The sequence below is a fragment of the Mastigoproctus giganteus genome, chromosome 1, assembly GCF_048544385.1.
Source record: "Mastigoproctus giganteus isolate SK-2022 chromosome 1, ASM4854438v1, whole genome shotgun sequence".
Classification (NCBI taxonomy): domain Eukaryota; kingdom Metazoa; phylum Arthropoda; class Arachnida; order Uropygi; family Thelyphonidae; genus Mastigoproctus; species Mastigoproctus giganteus.
The window spans coordinates 62372928-62392791 of NC_143575.1; the positions used below are offsets into that span (position 1 = coordinate 62372928).

General features: G+C 35.8%; 1 protein-coding gene across 1 annotated transcript in view; it reads left to right on the forward strand.

Annotated features, from left to right (window-relative positions):
- LOC150090853 (putative acyl-CoA dehydrogenase 6) overlaps nt 1-19864 on the forward strand; it is a 110883-nt gene that overhangs the window by 18307 nt on the left and 72712 nt on the right. The window contains exons 2-3 of the mRNA XM_090380368.1: nt 2491-2611; nt 16533-16662. Coding sequence (XP_090236494.1) covers nt 2491-2611; nt 16533-16662 — 251 coding nt within the window. The remainder of the gene's footprint in view (nt 1-2490; nt 2612-16532; nt 16663-19864) is intronic.

Genomic DNA, 19864 nt, shown 5'->3' on the forward strand with positions numbered 1-19864 from the left:
TCCAAAAACAAATGTTTTTCTCAAATTTTGATGAAAATTAGGTGCAATAAAATAAGGAAAAAAAGTACTGTAATTACTTGAATTCATGTTTTAAATAAACTTTTATTGCAATAATAAATATTCTGAAAAAAAAATCATTAAAATACAGTTATTCTAAAAACAAAAAAAAATACATTGTTACTGCAAAGTTTAGTTATGTTTAAGCATCCACACTACCTGTAGGCGCCTCCGAAGCCAGCTGTGCAGGAGCAGGAGTGCGTATCACACGCTTCTTGATTAGACCGGTGTTCGAGCCCGTGACTACCAAATACGGAGGATGCGGAAAGGTCAGAGAATGACCACTGCATATCCCCAGAGCAATATGGCTTTAGTTGCTAATGCTCCTAAAAACCAAATAACAACAACACTACCTGTCTGAATAAAGTGAGCTCTTAAGAAACATAAGCAATCAATAGTATGATCGTTTAAAATGGATTTAATTTTCGTACATACAGTATTTGATTAGCGGCAGAAAACGGCCTTTCGGATTCTGTTCTGGCACTATTGTACTGAGATAATCGTAGATGATCTCAGTCCATATTTTCTAGGCTTTGAACTTTTTTAACAAAAATAGCTAAAAGTATTGTATTAATTTCCGACTCAAGTTCATCTTTTAAAATCTCATTGGAGTCAGGCAATTTCTTATTTTAGAAAGAATTTGCAGAACACTGATGTTCTGTTCCATGTTGGTCTTCCATGGTTGAATTATGTTCATCATTTTCTGAAGGAGAAAGATGTTTTATTAAGCGAACTATAATTTTCACTGTAGTATCTTTACTGAGTCAGGGAGAGAGCAAAGAGTGGGGATAAGGAATAAAGAAAAGAGCAAAGAATGCAGTTAAGGAATTCTTCACATATATAAATGCAAAGAACAGAAGGACAAATCAGATTGGACCCTTATGTAATGGATGTGGGAAATGTATTAGATAACGTAGCTGAAGTTGCAGATGAACTCAACAGTTACTTTGCATTGATATTTACATAAAAAAAAAACCCCTTTGTGTCAATGAGATATTATGGAAGTGAAGTTGAAAAAAATGTTATTAATGATGTTGAAATTTCAAATGATTATTTAATGATAACGTTCACATCTACAGGCGAGTAAGGCTCCTGTGGTTGATGGCATATACCCTATAATCTTAAAGGAGGCAGCAAGTGAGTGTATTGAACCATAAGGCTAGTTATGCGAGCATCACTGGACTCAAGAGAGATTCCGTTATTGGTGTAAATTGGAACATAAAGGCGGTTCTAGGAGTGTAATGGGAAATTACCGACTGGCCAGTCTAACTTCAGTAGTAGGGAAAATCATGGAGGCAATGATCAAGGGTGGAATTCAGGATCATTTAAATGGAAATGAAATTCTGTAGGATATACAGCATCGTTTTGTAACAGGAAAATCAGGTTTAACAAATTTGGTTAGCCATTTTGACAGGTCACTCGTGAGCTGGATTTAGAGTAATTTCGACATTGTTTATTTGCATTTCAGCAAAGCATTTGACTGAGTCCCACATGAGTGGTTACTTTATAAGTTGGAGCAGGCTGGAATTAATCATAGTGAAAATCCTTAGATGGATAGCACGATGGCTTGAGGGCACCAGGCAGAGGGTTGTGATAAATGGTTGTACCTCAGATTGGGTTAATGTGAGAAGTGGGGTTCCCCAAGGATCAGTATTGGGACCACTGTTGTTTTTGATTATCTTAAATGACATCTATGAAGGCATGAGGTCTAAACTTGCAGATGATGTAAAGATCAGTAGAGTAGTTAATGATCGCCGCCAAGCAAAATTTCTTCAGAGTTACCTAGATAGACTTCCGGGATGGTCAGAAAATGGCAGCTGTGCTTTAATTCAGCAAAATGCAAGGTCTTATACCTGGGAAACAGCAACCCCAAAATAACTTATACACTTGGTGGGGTTGAACTAAAGTCGGTAGTGGAGGAATGGGACTTGGGAGTTACGACACGGTCAGACATGAAGTTGTCCAAGAATTGTGGACAAGTTTCAATGTTGAATGGTGTCCTATCGATGATTTATTGAACATTTGCTAGTGGAGATAACGACGTCATAATCGCATAAAGGTGATTTTATAACCTTTGTGATTAAATTTAAACAATTGTTTTTTAAATTAGTACCGAAAAACCGGTATTTTTTTGTATCAATACCGGAAAAAAAAGATCCCGGTATTGTAAGCCCTACTTATGACTGTTTGCCATCTGATGGTAAAATCTCTGAAATCACATAAGATTCACGTAGTGATTCATATTGAATACTGTATATATGTGATGCTTTTTAATAGCTAGTCTTTTTTTTTCCTTTCATCTGGCTGGTATCTAAAGTGGTTTTGAAATATTTTAGAGTATATTGTAGATGAAAATCTTAATGAATGCATTTTTTTTTATACATAGTGGCTATATAAAATTTTTTTTAATGATGTTTATTTTACTTTTTTAAGATTATTGAGAAGGATATTAATCCATATGTGGATAAATGGGAAGAGGCAGAAGAGTTCCCTTCTCATGAAATATTTAAAAAGTTAGGGGATGCTGGATTTTTAGGAATTGAACGACCAACAGGTAGAATTTTTTTTTCATTTAACTTTGGAGCTTTAATTTAATTTATAAGGTTTGCAAAGTTTTAAATAGTATTCCCTTAATGATTTCTTTGATTTATGCTACATGTACATTTTTTATCTTAATTTAAATGTTGTCTGGAACCAATTTGCTCAATTCAGAGTTCTAAATAATACAGTATTTAACTTTATTTGTAATTTAAATTCCCAATTTAGTTTCATCTGTATCGATTTTTTTGTCAGCTTAATCATATCTATCACTGCTAAATACTTTTGTTAGTGAAGGAAGGTTTCCATGACTTGTATATCACTGGATTACGACAAAATTATCCAATCTTAAATTTAATTAAGCTAAATATTGTTTGTTGATCCCAATGATTGTTTGCAGAAGTAGACTGGCGTGTGTGTAAAGTCCTGTTTATATATTCTACCCATTATATTTTTTAATAATTTATTAATGATATAAATATTAATTTTTATATCATTAAAGTATATTTCTCTTAATTGTCAGCCTGAATAGCAGCATGCCCTTTGCTTAGAATTCCAAAAAAGTTTTACTTTGATCCAAGAAGGAAAGGGGGTATGATGCACCTGACTTATTATGGTAACTAATACTTGGCACACTCACTGTATACAATGAAATGGCTGTATTATGAATTCCTTTAAGCTATCAAAATATTCTTTATAATGAAATTTTGTTACACTGAACACAAAAATGTCAGAATGATAGTTGAATATGTTACAAAACAGTTATAACAGACTATCTTACTTATTAAATGCAATTTTAAATTTTTTAATGATGATTATGTCATTAAATTTTTTTTTTTACACTCACTATTTTGAGTGTAAACTATACACTCACTAAAAAAAAATAAAAAATAAAATTTTTTTTTACACACTATTTTCAGTAAAAAATGCTTATTAATTCTATTGAGAAAAAAAAATCATGAAACTAGTCATTTCCATTTTTTCAAATTTATAAAACCACAATGAACACAACTATCAGAAGATACAGTAAACAACCATACCTCTTCACACAAAGCTGCAAGCAACCATAATTTCCATAATGCATGGGCTTCGTCTATCATCATGTTTCAAAAAATATGCAATTCTGTGCAAACAATCTCTGCCACTTCCAAAATCACTCAAGTAAAAATTAAGGAGGGTAGACAGATCAAAAGCCATTAAGGGCAAGTTATTGCTATAGATAGAGGGATGGTTGAGTGGAAGAAGACAGTGGTTATCAATGAACACAGCTCTTTGTGGACTAATATTAATTTTAGTGGAGTCTCACTGGGTTCAGTGCTGAACCCATTATTGTTTTCAGTATTTATTAATGATATTGATGAAGGTATATCAGGCTTAATGGCTAAGTTTGCAGGTGATATAAAAGTTGGCATGGTGATTCCATCAACCACCATGCCAACTTTTCAAGCTAAGTAATCAAGCTAAGCTTCTTCAAAATGATCTCAAAAAATTAGGCCGATGGGCTGAGAAATGGCAGTTGAAGTTTAACAAATTAACACTGACAAATTAAAGGTACTGCACATGGATATCAGTAATATCAGATTAACATACTAACTCTGTGGTACTACACTCAGCATAGTAGAAAATGAAAGACCTTGTGGTAATTGTTCATTCAGATATGTTCTCTGAGCAGTGCTGCCAGGACAGCTCATGGGAGTTTTGTCAGTGATGTACAGGAACTTTGCTAGCAGGTATACGGGATGATTATCCCATTGTACAAGGCCATAGTTAGGCCACATCTTGAATACTGTATGTGTAATGAGGTCTAGAGGTCTCATTTTAAGAAGAATGCAAGTTTTCTTGAACAGGTGAAGGGAACAAAAAGGTTACTCTTACCAAGAAAGTGTTCAGTCCTGCAAATTGCAGTGTCTGGAGACTAGACACCTGCGAGAAGTCTGTTTGAGGTGTTTAAGGCTGTGAATGGATTTGAGTATGCTCAGTGTCGATAGCATCCTTCTTCTTTGCTGAGATTACACACAGGAGGCATAAATTGAAGGATAGTTGCAGAATAGATGTGGAAGTTTGCTTTCAGCCAGTGGGTGACTTATTGTTGGAACAAGCTTCCATCTGTTGTTGTTGAAGTGGCTAGTGTGAATAAATTCTAGGAAGAACTAGACAAATTTTTGGGGATGGATGGATTAGGTTATATGGGTACTTTTTTTTAATTAGAAAAAAAAATTTTTTTTCTGGCTGATGCTGTTTGCTTTCTTTGTATTATTGCCAATACCAATACTAATCAAAATAATCAATTAAGATGTCTTTATTGTGCCCATCACTAGAAATCACCTTCTCTTGTAGGTGGTCTTATAATAATTATAGTACTGGTTGATAATCACATTAGTAGAATCAAAATATTTTTTTTTTGTTGAGTGAGTATTTTCTGACATATGATGCTTCAGATGGCAAGTAGAGAAATACTGACACTGTTATAAACACATCAGTATGGTTGTTGTTGATATGGAGGTTTGATGGCGCATAAGCTACTTTGGCTGTAATGCGCCTATTCATTTATAATAAAAAGAAATGAAAAAGTTTCATAAATTCAGAATTGATTAAAAAGTCCAGTTTGCTTTAAGAAGTTGAAAAACTCGGAAATATCTGCGTCATCTCCAATGAGATTCTCTCAAGTTATTGGTCTACGAAGATTAATCAGTGATAGCAGGGTTGAAGTTCTGTCTTGTTCATAGTAAGGGCAGTCAGTGAGAATGTGTTTAATACTCAGATTTATATTACAAAGTGGACACTGTGGTGGGTCATTCCCTGTGAGTAAATAAAGGTGGGTCAGGTAAGTATGTCCTATTCTTACCCTTGAAAGGACTACCTCTTCTCGTCTTGATGTGCGGACACTGGAGCGCCAAATTTTTGGATCATGTTTAAATTGAAATAGTTTATTATTAATTTGAGAGTGCCATATTGCTGTCCATTTTGACAGGCATGCAGCCTGAATGGTTAATGCATAGTCTGATGGCGGAACAGGGATATCAGTTAAGTTGAAGCTAGTTGGATTTTTTGCAGCTTTATCAGCCAGTTCATTGCCCAAAATGCCAGAATGAGCTGGAATCCAGCAGAAGGTGACCAGTTGATGGCGTTCTTCAATTTTTAGTAATATGCTTTTTATTTCGTCTAGAACAGGGTGTACTTTATTTAAGGAGTTACATAAAGCCAAGATTGAGCTGAGAGAATCAGTGTAAATAACATATTTTAAAGCACAGTCAGAAGAGAGATTCTGTAAAGCTAGTTTGATAGCATATAATTCAGCTGAGAAGATACTGAATTCAGATGGCAAGGATGCTGAAATAACGGTATTTGGAAACACTGCAGCTGCTCCAACGTTTGAATTAGATTTAGAGCCGTCTGTATAAATTGGAGAAAAGTCAAGATATCTTTGTGTGTGAGCTTCGTGAAGTTGTTTGATATTTGATGTTTGTAAAGTGTTCTTTCCCCATTGAGAGAGGTAAGTGTCACAGGTCGGTATAGGAGGTGGAACCCATGGTGGTTGAGTACAAGTTGTTACCTGTTGTACGGAAAGGATGGAAACATTCCAAATTTGCATCAGTTCAAGAAGGCGAAGCCCAGCTGGCTTTACTATGCTTGGTTTATTTCTGAAAATGTTTTCTAATGGTGGATTGAACAGGTATGACTGAGTCGGATGCATGGCACAGCTTTGTATCTTGACAGCATAGTTCAATAACAGTGTTTTCCCTACGTAAAGTTAGTGGGGGTTCATGGGCATCAATGTAGAGACTATGTGCTGGTGATGTTCTGAAAGCACAGAGTGAAAGTCTCAAGGCACTGTGTTGAATTGGATCAAGCCAGCGCAATGCACTCAGTCTGGCTGAATCATAGATGGGAGCTCCATAATCAAGAGGGATCTGATTAATGCCTGATATAGCCGAAGCAGAGATGTACGATCTGCGCTCCATGTTTGGGAGGATAAAGCTCTGAGTATATTTAACTTTTTTAGACAGGAAGTACGTACATTTTTTATGTGGTCTATAAAATTTAACTTATTTCAAGTGTTAATCCTAGAAATCTAATGCTATTAGTGACCGGGATGGAGACATTATAAATTTGAAGTTTAGGATCCGGATGAAGTTTGCGCTGTCTACAAAAATGGATGGCAACTGTTTTCTGCTGCGAGAGTCGATAGCCATTGAGGCTGGCCCACTGTTGTATTTTATTAAGTGATATCTGGAGCTGCCGTTCAATAGACCTCATGTTTTGGGAATGGCAGGAGATGGAAAGATCATCTGCATAAAGGTAGGTCTCAACTGTATTTGGAAGCTGATTGGTGATGGAATCTATTCTAAGAGCAAACAAAGTGGCACTCAGTACTGATCCCTGTGGTACTCCTTCTTCCTGTATAAACGTTTTGGAGAGGGAATGTTGGTACTGAACTTGAAACGATCTAGTACGTAGGAAGTTCTGAACAAATATAGGAAGGTTGCCTCGCAGACCAAGAGAGTAAAGATCACTAAGTATGCCATGCCGCCAGGTAGTGTCAAAAGCCTTCTCGATATCTATTGAAACCATTACAAGATGTTCACGTTTAACAAAGGCATTTCGAATGGCGAATTCAGCCTTGACCATAAGATCTAAGCACGACCTATTTTTACGAAAACCATATTGGCTATGGCTCATTAGATGTTGTGACTCAATGATCCATACGAGTCTTCTGTGGACAATTTTTTTCAAGGATTTTGCTCAGGCAGCTTGATAGAGAGATCGGTCTATAGCTATAGGGGTTAGTTGGATCTTTCCCAGGTTTTAGGAATGCCAAAACAGTAGAGTGATGCCAAGAAGTTGGAAAAACGTTTTCTAAAAATATACGATTGTAAAAAACCAGCAGGCTTAAAGCTTTGTCATCGAGATGTTGAAGCATGATATAATAAATCCCATCTGGCCTGGCAGCACCATTGTGGGCTGTTCTAATGGCATGCAGAAGTTCAGAGTGTTGCAGAGGTTTGTTATATGGAAGAGTATGTGCGGTTTGAAATTTTATGGCATGCTTTTCTCTAGTGTTTTTGATTCATTGGAATGATGTAGAATATGCTGATGCCGCTGATATTTCAGCAAAAGTATTGCCCAAAGCATTAGCAATATCTAAGGAACTGGATAGATCTTGCCCTTTCCAGGAGAGGACTGGAGAAGGTATAGTAGGAAACTTACCAGATAACTGTCTAATTTTTTTCCATATAGTTTTCGGATCAGTGTTTCTGTTAAAGGTCGTTGCAAAACGGGTCCAGGATTTTTTCTTGGCTTGCCTTTGTACAAATCGTGCTTTTGCTCTTAGCTTCTTATAATTAATGAGATTGTTTGTGGTTGGACATTGCCGAAATAAATTCCAGGCTTTGATTTTTGCTTTCTTTGCTTTTGTGCATTCGTCATTCCACCAGTAATTATAATGCTTGCGACCAGGGGGATTTGATAATGGAATTGTGTCCTTGGCCACTTTTAGGAGATGTGATGTGATGTAATATGTTACATTATCAATATTCTGGAGCTGGATTTTTTCCTCGTCAAGAGAGATTGATGATCGAAATTTTGCCCAGTTTGCACGAACAAATTTCCATTTCCTGTGGAGTTTGTTTGAAGGAGACTGTGATATTAAAAAATTGCATATGATTGGAAGGTGGTCACTGCCCATAGGATCATTTAAAACATACCACTATGGTTGGGAGGAGTATTGGAGAACAAATTGAGAGATCTATTGCTGAGGTGTGTCTAGTTGGGAGTTGTATGTGAGTGTGCGCACCAGTATTGAGTAAGGTGAGGTTTTGTGACTCTAGAAAGCTTTCAACAAGTCGACCACGTGTGTCTAGTTTAGGATCGCCCATTAAGGGGTGGTGTCCATTAAAATCCCCTAAAATACAGAGAGGTGGAGGTATTTGTATGAGGAGATCTTTAAGATCTTTTAAACAGTAAGTATGGTTTGGTGGTAGGTATATTGAGACAAGTGTTATTGAAATATGGAGAGTTATATGAACAGCAACAGCTTCTATTTCAGTTTGAAGTGGAATATGTTTAGTTGGGATCTTTGAATTTATTAGGATTGCTACACCACCATGGGCAGCATTTGCTGTATTACGATCTCTTCGATCAAGACAATAGTTCTTTATTGAAGGAGAAATTTGCGAGGTTAGGTAAGTTTCCTGAAGACAAAGGGCAACTGGAGAATATCGGTTAATTAGATCACAGATATCATCTGTGTTGCAACGAAAGCCTCTGCAATTCCATTGTAAAATACAAGGCATTATTTGTGTTTGATTGATGGAGATGTATCTGACTGCTTTTTGAAGGTTACTGGCTTATGACGTTCTAATTTAGATTTATCTTTTTTGGAGAAAACTGGCCGACCTGTGTCCATTTCTTCTTCTGCATGGATTTCTAGAAGGGGATCTTCCTGTATGGATGTGCCATATGTGTCCATGGTCGTATCTTGAAAATTTTTCACTACATTTGTGTTTGAACTATGAGATATGGTATCTATGACTGGAGCAGGAGATGCCACTGGTATTGTCAGAGGAGTATTATTTGCCTGGTCAGAGAACTTGGATTGTTGCTTAGAAAGAACATTTCTAGCCCAGTCAGAAATTGATTTGTTAGTGGGAACTGTTACATCAGTTTGAGTGGAGACTGTCTGAAATTTTTTTACAGCATTGGCATAGGTCATATTTTTGGTTATAGTAGGAGCGACTAATTTTCTTGCTTCTGGGTAACTTACTTTGTTCTCAACCTTGTCTTTTACTATTTTTTTTTCTCGGTTTTCCACTTTTCACATGTCTTCAAATATGCAGGCTATTCGTCACCTTTGCAATTTGGGCAGGTCATTTTTGTAGCTGTACAGTTACTTTGTATGTGATCTGAGGATCCACAATTAGGGCAGACAGGAACTCCTCTGCATACAGTTTGTGAGTGGCCATACTTTTGGCATTTGTAACACCTTAAAGGGTTTGGAATGTAAGGTTGGATGCGGCAAAGTAAATAACCTGCTTTTACAGAGGAGGGTAAGTTGGGTGTATTGAAAGTGAGAATAATATTTCTTATAGGTGTCAGTTGATTATCTTTTTTAGTCATTATTCTTTTTGCTTCAATTACATTCTGTCCCTGCAGTTCTTGGGTTATTTCTTCCTCGGTGACGTTCAGTAAGTCCCAACTGGATATCACACCCTTAGATGAATTTAGGGTTGTGTGTGGAGATATTTTAACTGGAATGCCAGCAAAGCTTGTAAGTTGTAACAGCTTCTCAGAATGTCTGTGGTTGGTGGTTTCTTCTAGTACGTCTCCTGATTGTAGTCTCTTCATCGTCTTGGGAGATCCTGCAATATACCCTCCAGATGTTTTTGTATGACAAACGGAGACAATTTATTCATGGACTGACTAGTAAGGGAGTGGATGATTAAGAACGACGGGCAAGGTTGCTCCATCCGATCAGTCTTTTGTCTCTTTGGATTATCGTTCTCAATATCCTGATGGTCTGTGTTATCCATGATTGCTCCTTTTAGCCCTTGGCAAGTGGACTTACTTGCCAAGATTTCCAGCCCCGCCATGGGGAAGGAGGAGCAGTGCCGCTAGGAGGCCAAGCGGTTAAAGTGTTAGTTGATTAGTGACCTAGAAAAATAAATAAAAAAAAAGGTGGTTTTTCTTTCTCTGTTCTAACTTGTGGCTTTTCAAGTGTAGAACGATTTTAAAAAAATAAGGCTTTTGATAAATGTATAAACTTAAAAATAACTTTAATCACCTTTGAAGAGCACTTTATAATCTCACAAATATCACTTGGCCTCGAAATACGCTTGGCACCCGGGGCCAGTATGGTTGTATTCATTATATTACATAGAAATTGTTACTGTTGCTTCTCCTGTAATTAGGGCTCACAATACCAGTCAAAATCTTAATACCGGTATTTTTAATTTATGAAACCGGAATACCAGTATTAATACCGGTATTCCAAAAAAAAACCACATTTTTCGCAATAAATTTTGATGATAGTAGGTGCAATAAAGTAAGGAAAAAACAAGTAATTACTTGAATTCACGTTTTAAATTAAAAATATTTATTACAATAATAAATATTCTAGCAAAAATTATTAAACATAGTTATTCTAAAAACAAAAATAAGCATCCACGCTACCTCTCTGAATAAAGTGAGCTCTTAAACTCAATGGTGTTATCGTTTAGACTGGATCCAATTTTGGTACATATTTAATTAGTGGAAGAAAACGTCCTTTTGGATTCTATGCGGGTTGGTGCTTTGTACTGAGATAGTCGTAGACGAGTTTAAACCCCCCCCCCCATTATTCCCTCATCTTCAAAAAATCTTATTTCCTTTTTATCAAAAATAAACAATATTTCCTTTTTGACTTTTAGCATTAGTGGAAGCATACGATGCAAGAAAGCAAGCTTATGCAGCATCAGCCAAAAAAAAAGCCACTTCCATTTCACCCCTCTGTTTGTTCCAAATACCTGTCCAGCTCAGCCTTAAATTTATTTAGGCTATCAACTTTCACAACAAAAGATGGAAGTCTGTTCCACCAATCATCTACCCGCTGGCTAAAGGCAAACTTCCGCAAATCCATCCTACAACTGTCTTTCTTCAATTTGAATTTATGCCCTCTTAGTTGATTATTCTGAGCAAGAGGAAGAATCACATCAGCATTGAGCATGCTCAAACCATTCAAGGCTTTATATGTTATTTATTTGTTGTTGTTATTTGGTTTTTAGGAGCATTAGCAACTAAGGCCATATTGCTCCGGGGATATGCGGTGGTCATTCCCTGACCTTTCCGCATCCTCCGTATTTGGTGGTCACGGGCTCGAACTCCGGTCTAATCAAGAAGCATGTGCTACGCACTGCTGCTCCTGCCCACCTGGCTACAGAGGCGCCTAGGCTTTATACACTTCAATCATATCACCTCACAGGTGCCTAGTCTTCAGACACTGTAATCTGCAAAACTTAAGCCTTTCTTCGTAAGAGCAACCCTTTGTTCCATTCACCAATCTTTTTATGGCACTATATCTGTATTAATGAAAGAAAAGGACTGACAGTGAAGCTTGGCGAGGAAACCAAATCTAAGATGTGGGGAGGTTGTTTATTTATTTATTAGTTTTTATTTTCCTGTACCTTAGTATCACCATCAGTGGCCGTTGTTATGATTTTCGCACAGCAGCTTCCCTCAAGCACTAGTGCCCACAAGCTACTTGACTGTGTTAAAAAATGAGAATTTCCAGGAGCTGAGGGATATTCCCCCCCCCCCCCACACACACGAGTATATATATTATATGTGAGCTGTCAGTTTCTCAAAAGCAATGACACAAATATAAAACAAGTTATTTATCATACAAAACTACTTCCAAGTATATACGTAACTGGCATTCATTTACATGTAATCTATTCATTTTTCTCACTTAATCTGTTAATACAGTGGTTTTCAACCTATTTTTTAATAACGGCACCCTTAAGTCATTTATATTATTTGGCGGCACCCCTACTCAATTTTCTGCCTGTTAGATATTAAAAAATATATATGTTATATGATAGTTATTACAATAATATAATTATAAAAATTACATTGTATAATACAAATTATATATACAGTATATAATAATTTTATTCTTTATATAGAGGTACTAAGTAAACATCAATTATAGATCACCACAAAATTAAAAAGATACTGTACACCTTTTTATAATGAAATAAACATAAATTAAAAAAAATAATAATAAGTTTAAGTAACTTAAACCCAAATTACATGGCACCCCTCGAATGTTATTGCGGCACCCCGGTTGAAAACCACTGTGTTAATACATGCTATCATTTTCATAAAATTTCTCTCAATTACAATATCAACTCTCTCTACAGCTGCAAACACTAAACTAATTCAATCTTAATCACTTCCTCATATTTCTCTTAATCAACAATCCATAAATTGCTAATTTAATACTAACAATTCCATGTAATCTCTCTTAATTTAGCAATATCAATTCTCTTTACAACTTCAACCAATAAACCAATTCAATACTCAACATTTCCTTATTTCTTGTGTTTCTTCAACACGAGAAATAAGGAAATGTTTAAACCTTACTCTAAAATAATCTCCCACTTAATCTAAGTACCATTTTCAAAACAACAGAGTTCAGAAGACTTGCCTTCTTTCTATTTCATGGTGGGATTCCTTTGTGCAGGTTCCTTCGACGGAGTGCGGTAATGTCTCTCTCTCTCTCTCTCTCTCTCTCTCTCTCTCTCTCTCTCTCTCTCTCTCTCTCTCTCTCTCTCTCTCTCTCTCTCTTCTTAGTTGAAATCTGCATCTCTGCTGTATAGCATTAGTAGAGGCATATGATGCAAGAGAGCAAGCTTATGCAGCATCAGCCAAAAAAAAAAAAAAAAAAACTTCACCCCTCCGTTGGTTCGAAATTCCTGTCCAGCTGAACCTTAAATTTATTTAGGCTATCAACTTCCACAAAAAGGGATGTGGAAGTCTGTTCCACCAACCAGCTACCCGCTGGCTAAAGGCAAATTTCCACATATCTATCCTACATCTGTCTTTCCTCAATTTGAATTTATGCTATCTCAGGTGATTATTCTGAGCAGTAGGAAGAATCCCATCAGCATTGAGCATGCTCAAACCATTCAAGGCTTTATACACCTCTATCAGATCACCTTGCCGGTGCCTAGTCTCCAGACACTGTAATTTGCAAAACTTAAGCCTTTCTTCGTAAGAGCAACCCTTTGTTCCATTCACTAATCTTGTTGCCCTTCTCTGTACTCATTCCAGCAGCTCTACATCCTTCTTAAAATGAGGCCTCCAGACCTGTATACAGTACTCAAGGTGTGGCCTGACCATTGCCTTATACAAGGGAATAATCACCTCCTTATCCCTGCTACAAAAATTCCTGTATATTATTGACAAGACACCATGAGCTACTCTTGCAGCCCATCTGCACTGCTCAGAGAACTTCATATCTGCCTGCACAATTACCCCTAGGTCCTTTTCATTTTCTACCACTGTCAGTGTAGTACCACAGAGTTGATGCGTTGCTCTGGGGTTGCTGTTTCCCATATGTAGTACTTTACATTTGTCAATGTTAAACTTCATTTGTCACTTCTCAGCCCATCTGCTCAACCTTTTCAGATCCTGTTGCAGCAGCATAGCATAGCATCCTTAACAACCCTGATAACCTTTGTATTGTCTGCAAATTTGGACATTAAGCTTGATATACAATCATAAATATTATTTATAAATACAGAAAACAATAATGGACCCAACACTGAACCCTGAGGGACTCCACTAATAACATTAGTCCACAATGAGCAGTGTCCATTGATTACCACTCTGTCTTCTGCCCTCCCATCAACCATCCCTTTATCCATAGCAGCAATTTGCCTCCAATGCCACACTGCTCCAATTTGTGCAGCAATCTTCCATGTGCAACATTATCAAAAGCCTTTCTAAGATCCAAGTATATAATATCAAAGTTATTCTCTGCATCCAGCTCTTTTGTGACTGCATCATAGCATCCAATCAAATTGGTCAGGCAAGACTTCTCCTTAACAAAACCATGCTGTGTCTGAGCTGTAACTGAAGTCTTGTCTAGATGATCCTGCAGTGCTTCTTTAACCAGTGCCTCCATTAATTTTCCTGGAACAGAAGTTAAACTCACAAGTCTATAATTACTTGTGTCAGCCTTTGTTCCTCCTTTGTGAATTGGGGTCACATTTGCGCATCTGCAATCTATGGGTATCTCCCCTGAGTCCAAGGAAGCTCTCATAGTTATGGCTAAGTAAGTTATGGTTTACTTTCTTTGCTGCCTCCTTTAATATAATTGGATAGATCCCATCCACCCCAGGTGCCTTTCCTGTGTTTATCTTGAACAATTTCTCCTCCTCTTTACTCTCAGTTATTACAAGATTATCTAGCTTACTGCCAGAGTTGAATACACCTCTGGCATTCCCCTCGCTGAATAACTCCTCATGTGTGAATTTCGATGCAAAATATTCATTTAGTTTGTTAGCTACCTGAGCAGGATCATCGACAGTTGAACCATCGATATCAAGTGGACCAATATGATTCATCCCCTTCCTTCTAGAGTTTACATAAGTAAAGAACTCTTTGCTGTTTTTCTTTGCATCTTTTGCCAAAGATTTCTCATAATCTGCCTTTGCCTGCCTAACCTCCTTTGTGACTTGGTTACAGACCAGCTTATATCTATCATAGGCTTCTGTGTCACATGTTAATTTATATGCATCCCATGCATTTTTCTTCTCTGCCATGTGTCTCATTAGTTCATCTGACATCCATTTATGCCTAAACCTTGAACAATATTTCTTAGTTGGTATGTAAAGCCTAGTAGCTTCCAAGATAAGTTCTTTGAATGCTTCCAATTTTGAATTTGCTGTTGGTAACATCATCAGTTGGTCCCAGGAAACAATATGGATCTTCCAGTACTGTCTTATTTCAGGATTGCGAGAACAGTTCTCTGTTAATACTGAAGGAAATTACCACAGTAGTAGAAACCAGGGCACTATCTGACTGGTTTGTTATTCAACTTCCGTATTAACCTGTAGCACAGGAACATTCCTGATGGAACCCTTCACTATATAACTGGACACTCCCAGAGCTGAACCCAGAACTACAATTGGAAGTCTGCAACCCCTCCGAACAACAACTACAAACCCTTCTTTTGTTGCGAGCACCTTATTTATTTCCTTCTCATTTGTTTATTTATTGAATTGATTGCAAGTTACAATCGCCCCTTGTACTACTTTTTTGTATGCAAGCTTATGTGCAAACCATAGAGGGTTTTGCATGCATTTATGTATCCCCCTATCTAATTTAAACCTGACCCAATCACGGTGTTATCCTTTAAACTCGCTCTTCTTCCTTTGGTGGGAAAAACAGAAGTTTTTCCCACACAACGAAACGCTTTCATGTTTTGCCTCTAGATCACCTGTTCACAACACCTTTGAACTGCTCCATACCGACACCCTTTCCCAAAATGCACTAAGCGTCACATCCTCAAGTAGTGGTGTAATAGAGGGATTAAACTATTGTTCAGAAGCTCTTAATTTTAACCATTCTGCACTTGCCATACCATTGTTCACCATATTCCTTAATTGCCCTACCAGGCCTGCTCCCACTAATGGAAATATTTCTGTAATGATGGTTTTCGTTATTCCTTAAGCGCATAGGGGAAACCCTGGAGCCACAACAAAGTACAAAAAATGCCTTAAGTGCTTTATTTCCACACACATGCACTCTACTTACTAAGAGAAATATATTTGTAAGATTTTGTCTTACAGTTTCGTGATGTTTCAGGTTTCCATTGCATTTGTACCGCGTATAACAATCCCTCCTTTGCAAATTCAGTAGTATTAATGATTTATTGTTGTCGATTTTATAACCTTTACGGGAATAAATCATGGATAATTATCTTTTAAATTAGTACCAAAAAACTAGTATTTTTGTATCATTACCGGGATTTGAATACTGGAAAAAATGATCAGGATCCCGGTATTGTAAGCCCTACCTGTAACCCATTATCCTGTATTTCACAAATTTTAAGTTAGAATATTTTCATATTCTAACATTTTAGTAAGAAATGATTTCAAATAGTGTATGATAGTGTGGGCTGCACACATATTTGCAAGCGACAAATTATAAATACATCTTTATCAAGATGTATTTATAATTTGTGTTTTAACATTTTGTCTGCCTTTGTAATTTTTCCTAAGTGTGAAATGAGAGATTTTTAATGAAAAGCACATAATTATTTTCTACAAGATGAACTAGAAAGAGGATATTTAAAAGAATTTTCAAAGATGAATAAAAATTAATTTTATGTTCATGTATCAGTGTTTGTTATTGGTATCTTAATGATATATATATATAATGTTTTGTTTTAGAATATGGAGGACTTGGTCTTGATTACTCGTACTCAGTAGCATTTTTAGATGAATTGACAAGCATAAATTGTGGTGGAATTCCAATGGCAATTCTGGTTCACACAGATTGTGCTACTCCTGCACTTACAAAGTAAATTTTATTATTTGAACTTCTGGAATTCAATAACTAATCAGACAGTTTATAATTTTAAAATCAGTTTTATATAAGCAAAGCTTGTAGTTTTGAAATCAGTTTCAAATCTTCCAATCTGTTATAAATGAAGAATATTTATTGGCCTAACCCTGAGAAAGAAACATTTTCTGTATGAGAGAACTAAAATTATGATTTTAGTTCTCATAACAGATAGCTGCATACCGTTTTATAAATAAACATGAAGCTGCCTATTTACGAGATTATGCCTACTTATCAGAAGTAGGAAAATTTATACTGTATATTTTTAGTTGCCATTTATTGAAATACTTTCATATAAACAGCACTTCTTGAAAGGAGTATATTTAATATTAATTTAGATCACTACAGTCATTGTCCCTTATAGTTGTTCCATTGATAATGCCACCTCATCAGCATACAACACAAACTGAACAGTGACTAAGCAACTGATGAAAGAAGATTTATGGGAAATACTGTGTTCAAAATTTGTTCTTATGTATATATAAAGCAAGATTAAGCTACAGGTAAGTGAAAGATCTTTCACTTAACTATGTCTCTACAGGTAAGTGAAAGTACTGAACTTACAGCTGTCAGGTGATGACACTTACATACAGCAGTCTACTCTTTTCAGGGGGTATTGTTTATTTGAAAGTACCTTTTTTTTTTTTTTATGTTGTATTAGAAACACACCATACAGACACCAAACTATACGCGATATCTTAAAAAGTAAAGGGAAGCTATTAGATTTAAAATCTACATTGTGAAAAATAAAGGGGAGCATCATATTGGACATGTGAGTAGTGCACGGTAAGTTTTTTTTGGTTTTTGTTATCTATCAACCATATTTTTACATAGGTTGCTGAACATTTTTCGATATTTTTGGATTATCCAGGAAATTTTTTTTTTTTTTTTTTTTTTACCATCTGGCCCGGAAAAATCAAGAGTCTACTGTATTTAAATTTTTGTGTTTCAGCTATACCCCTTCGAGAAGCTATATTTTGAGCCCGAATTCTTGTGATTTTCTACCCTTTCATTAAATCACTTTCTAATCCTGTCCAATTTGCAACTTTTCCATGCAAAGCACATTTTTTTCTTTAATATGGATTTAAGCACATCCTTTTGATTTTCCCAAAGTTCTAATGGTTTTTTTTTTTTTTTTTCATTTGGTGGAGGCCCAAATTATCTTTCAGCTGTCCTATACCTGTGAATTTTCACAACTTTACAACTTTCAGTGTAACTCCTACAGTATATGACATACATGATTTTTTCCCCCACCATGGTGTACATGAGGTCATGACAGGTTAGAGCAGCACTCATGGTTTTATAATATAAGCAGGACTGATGAACACCTGTAAAACTGCATGTCTAATGAAAACCATGCCATCATAAAATTTTGCAAATCTCCTCTTTGCAGTGCATTAATCTCTTGTATAAGATGCAGCCTGATTTTGCGATAATTTTTTTTTAAATAAAAAGTGTCTTATACACTAGAAAATATGGTACATACGGTATTTCAGAAAGGCAACTCATTGATAATTGAAAGTTGATTACTTATCAAGGGAACTAAAGCTGGCAGTGTGTTGCTGATCAATTAAAAATAGAACTTACTGAGATCAACTGTTTGTTTGCATAACTAATTATCTTAACAGTGGATTTTCTGATCTTAGTGAGTTCACAAGAGCACATGACTGATGAAATTTATGGTAAAAAGACAGTCTTTTTCTCAAGCTTAGAATAGTAAAAAGAAGCATATCAGTTCTAGTATTTATAGTAGATAAATTTATATATTGTAACAGGTCCAAAGATAAGCCATACTTTTTCCACTGTTTTTTGATATTTTGAAAAACAATCTACAGTTTATTCAAATTTCACATAAAAAAAAAATAATAATAATTAAAATTAATGTATGTGTGCCAGTGAGCACTTTATAAAAAAAAAATGTTTTAAATTTAAAAATATCTCATTCTTATATTTATTTATTTATTTATTTATTATATATATTTATTATACCCTGAAAGGAAATATAACCTTAACGTTATGCACAATTTTAGACAATTTATTTTTACAAAGTGCAACATCTGCTTCTTGATGTCAAATATTTCAGCATTCCTTTTCAGGGGTAACTGTGAGCAAGAGAATCATAAGAAATTAAAATTTTATTATTCTTTAAGTATGATTTTCACCTTTTAACTTCTATCATTACATTAGAGCAGTGTTTTCCAAACTGTTCCATGAGATGTGAACAAGAGTTCCATGAAAAATCCTAATTAATATTTTAAAAAAATAAAATAAATAAATTGTGCAAATTTGTAGCATACACCACTTTTGTATCATTATAATTTTTAGCATTTTTTTTCGGTTATTAATATACTGGCATAGAGTAATAATCGAATAGACCACAGAACACTATTTTGATGAACTTTTGCATAGAGAAGTATGTGTAGAAGTAATGTTGTTTTTGTTATTTGGTTTTTAGGAGCATTAGCAACTAAAGCCATATTGCTCTGGGGATATGCGGTGGTCATTCCCTAACCTTTTCACATCCTCCATATTTGGTAGCTCACAGGCTTGAACCCTGGTCTAATCAAGAAGCGTGTGCTACGCACTGCTGCTCCTGCCCACCTGGCTACGGAGGCACCAGAAGTAATGACATCTACAAAAATGTAGTGATCTAATATGCCATTCATATGCAATTTAGCCTGGCGTACAAGGGTTGAAGGAGAGGAGGAAGTGAACCGATATCATAACTAAACTCACTTCCTTGTATAATTTTTTTTTGATAATTAGTATTTCGAAATATTATTATTAAAATTTGTGACCATGGATTTGTGGTTGAAAAAAGGAACTTTAAAATGAGAAGCAAAGTACTTCTATTAGTGTAACTGTGATCGATGAAAACGAACACAACATTGTCACGCTTCAAAGTGAGGATGAACAATCTGTTTTTTGGTTCTCCAAAAAATCTGAAGTGAAAACACAAGAACCAACTAATAAAAGACCAAAACGAAAGTATGACAGTTATTTGAATTTCTGCTTTACATGTGTTGGAAATAAAGATGCTCCTGATGCACGGTGCGGCGTATGTATTAAAATATTAGCAAACAGTTCTTTGGCTTGCTCTAAACTCGTATTTCGTAAGTGTTCCGCGAATATGTTGTGAGAGCACATGAGCTCTCACAAG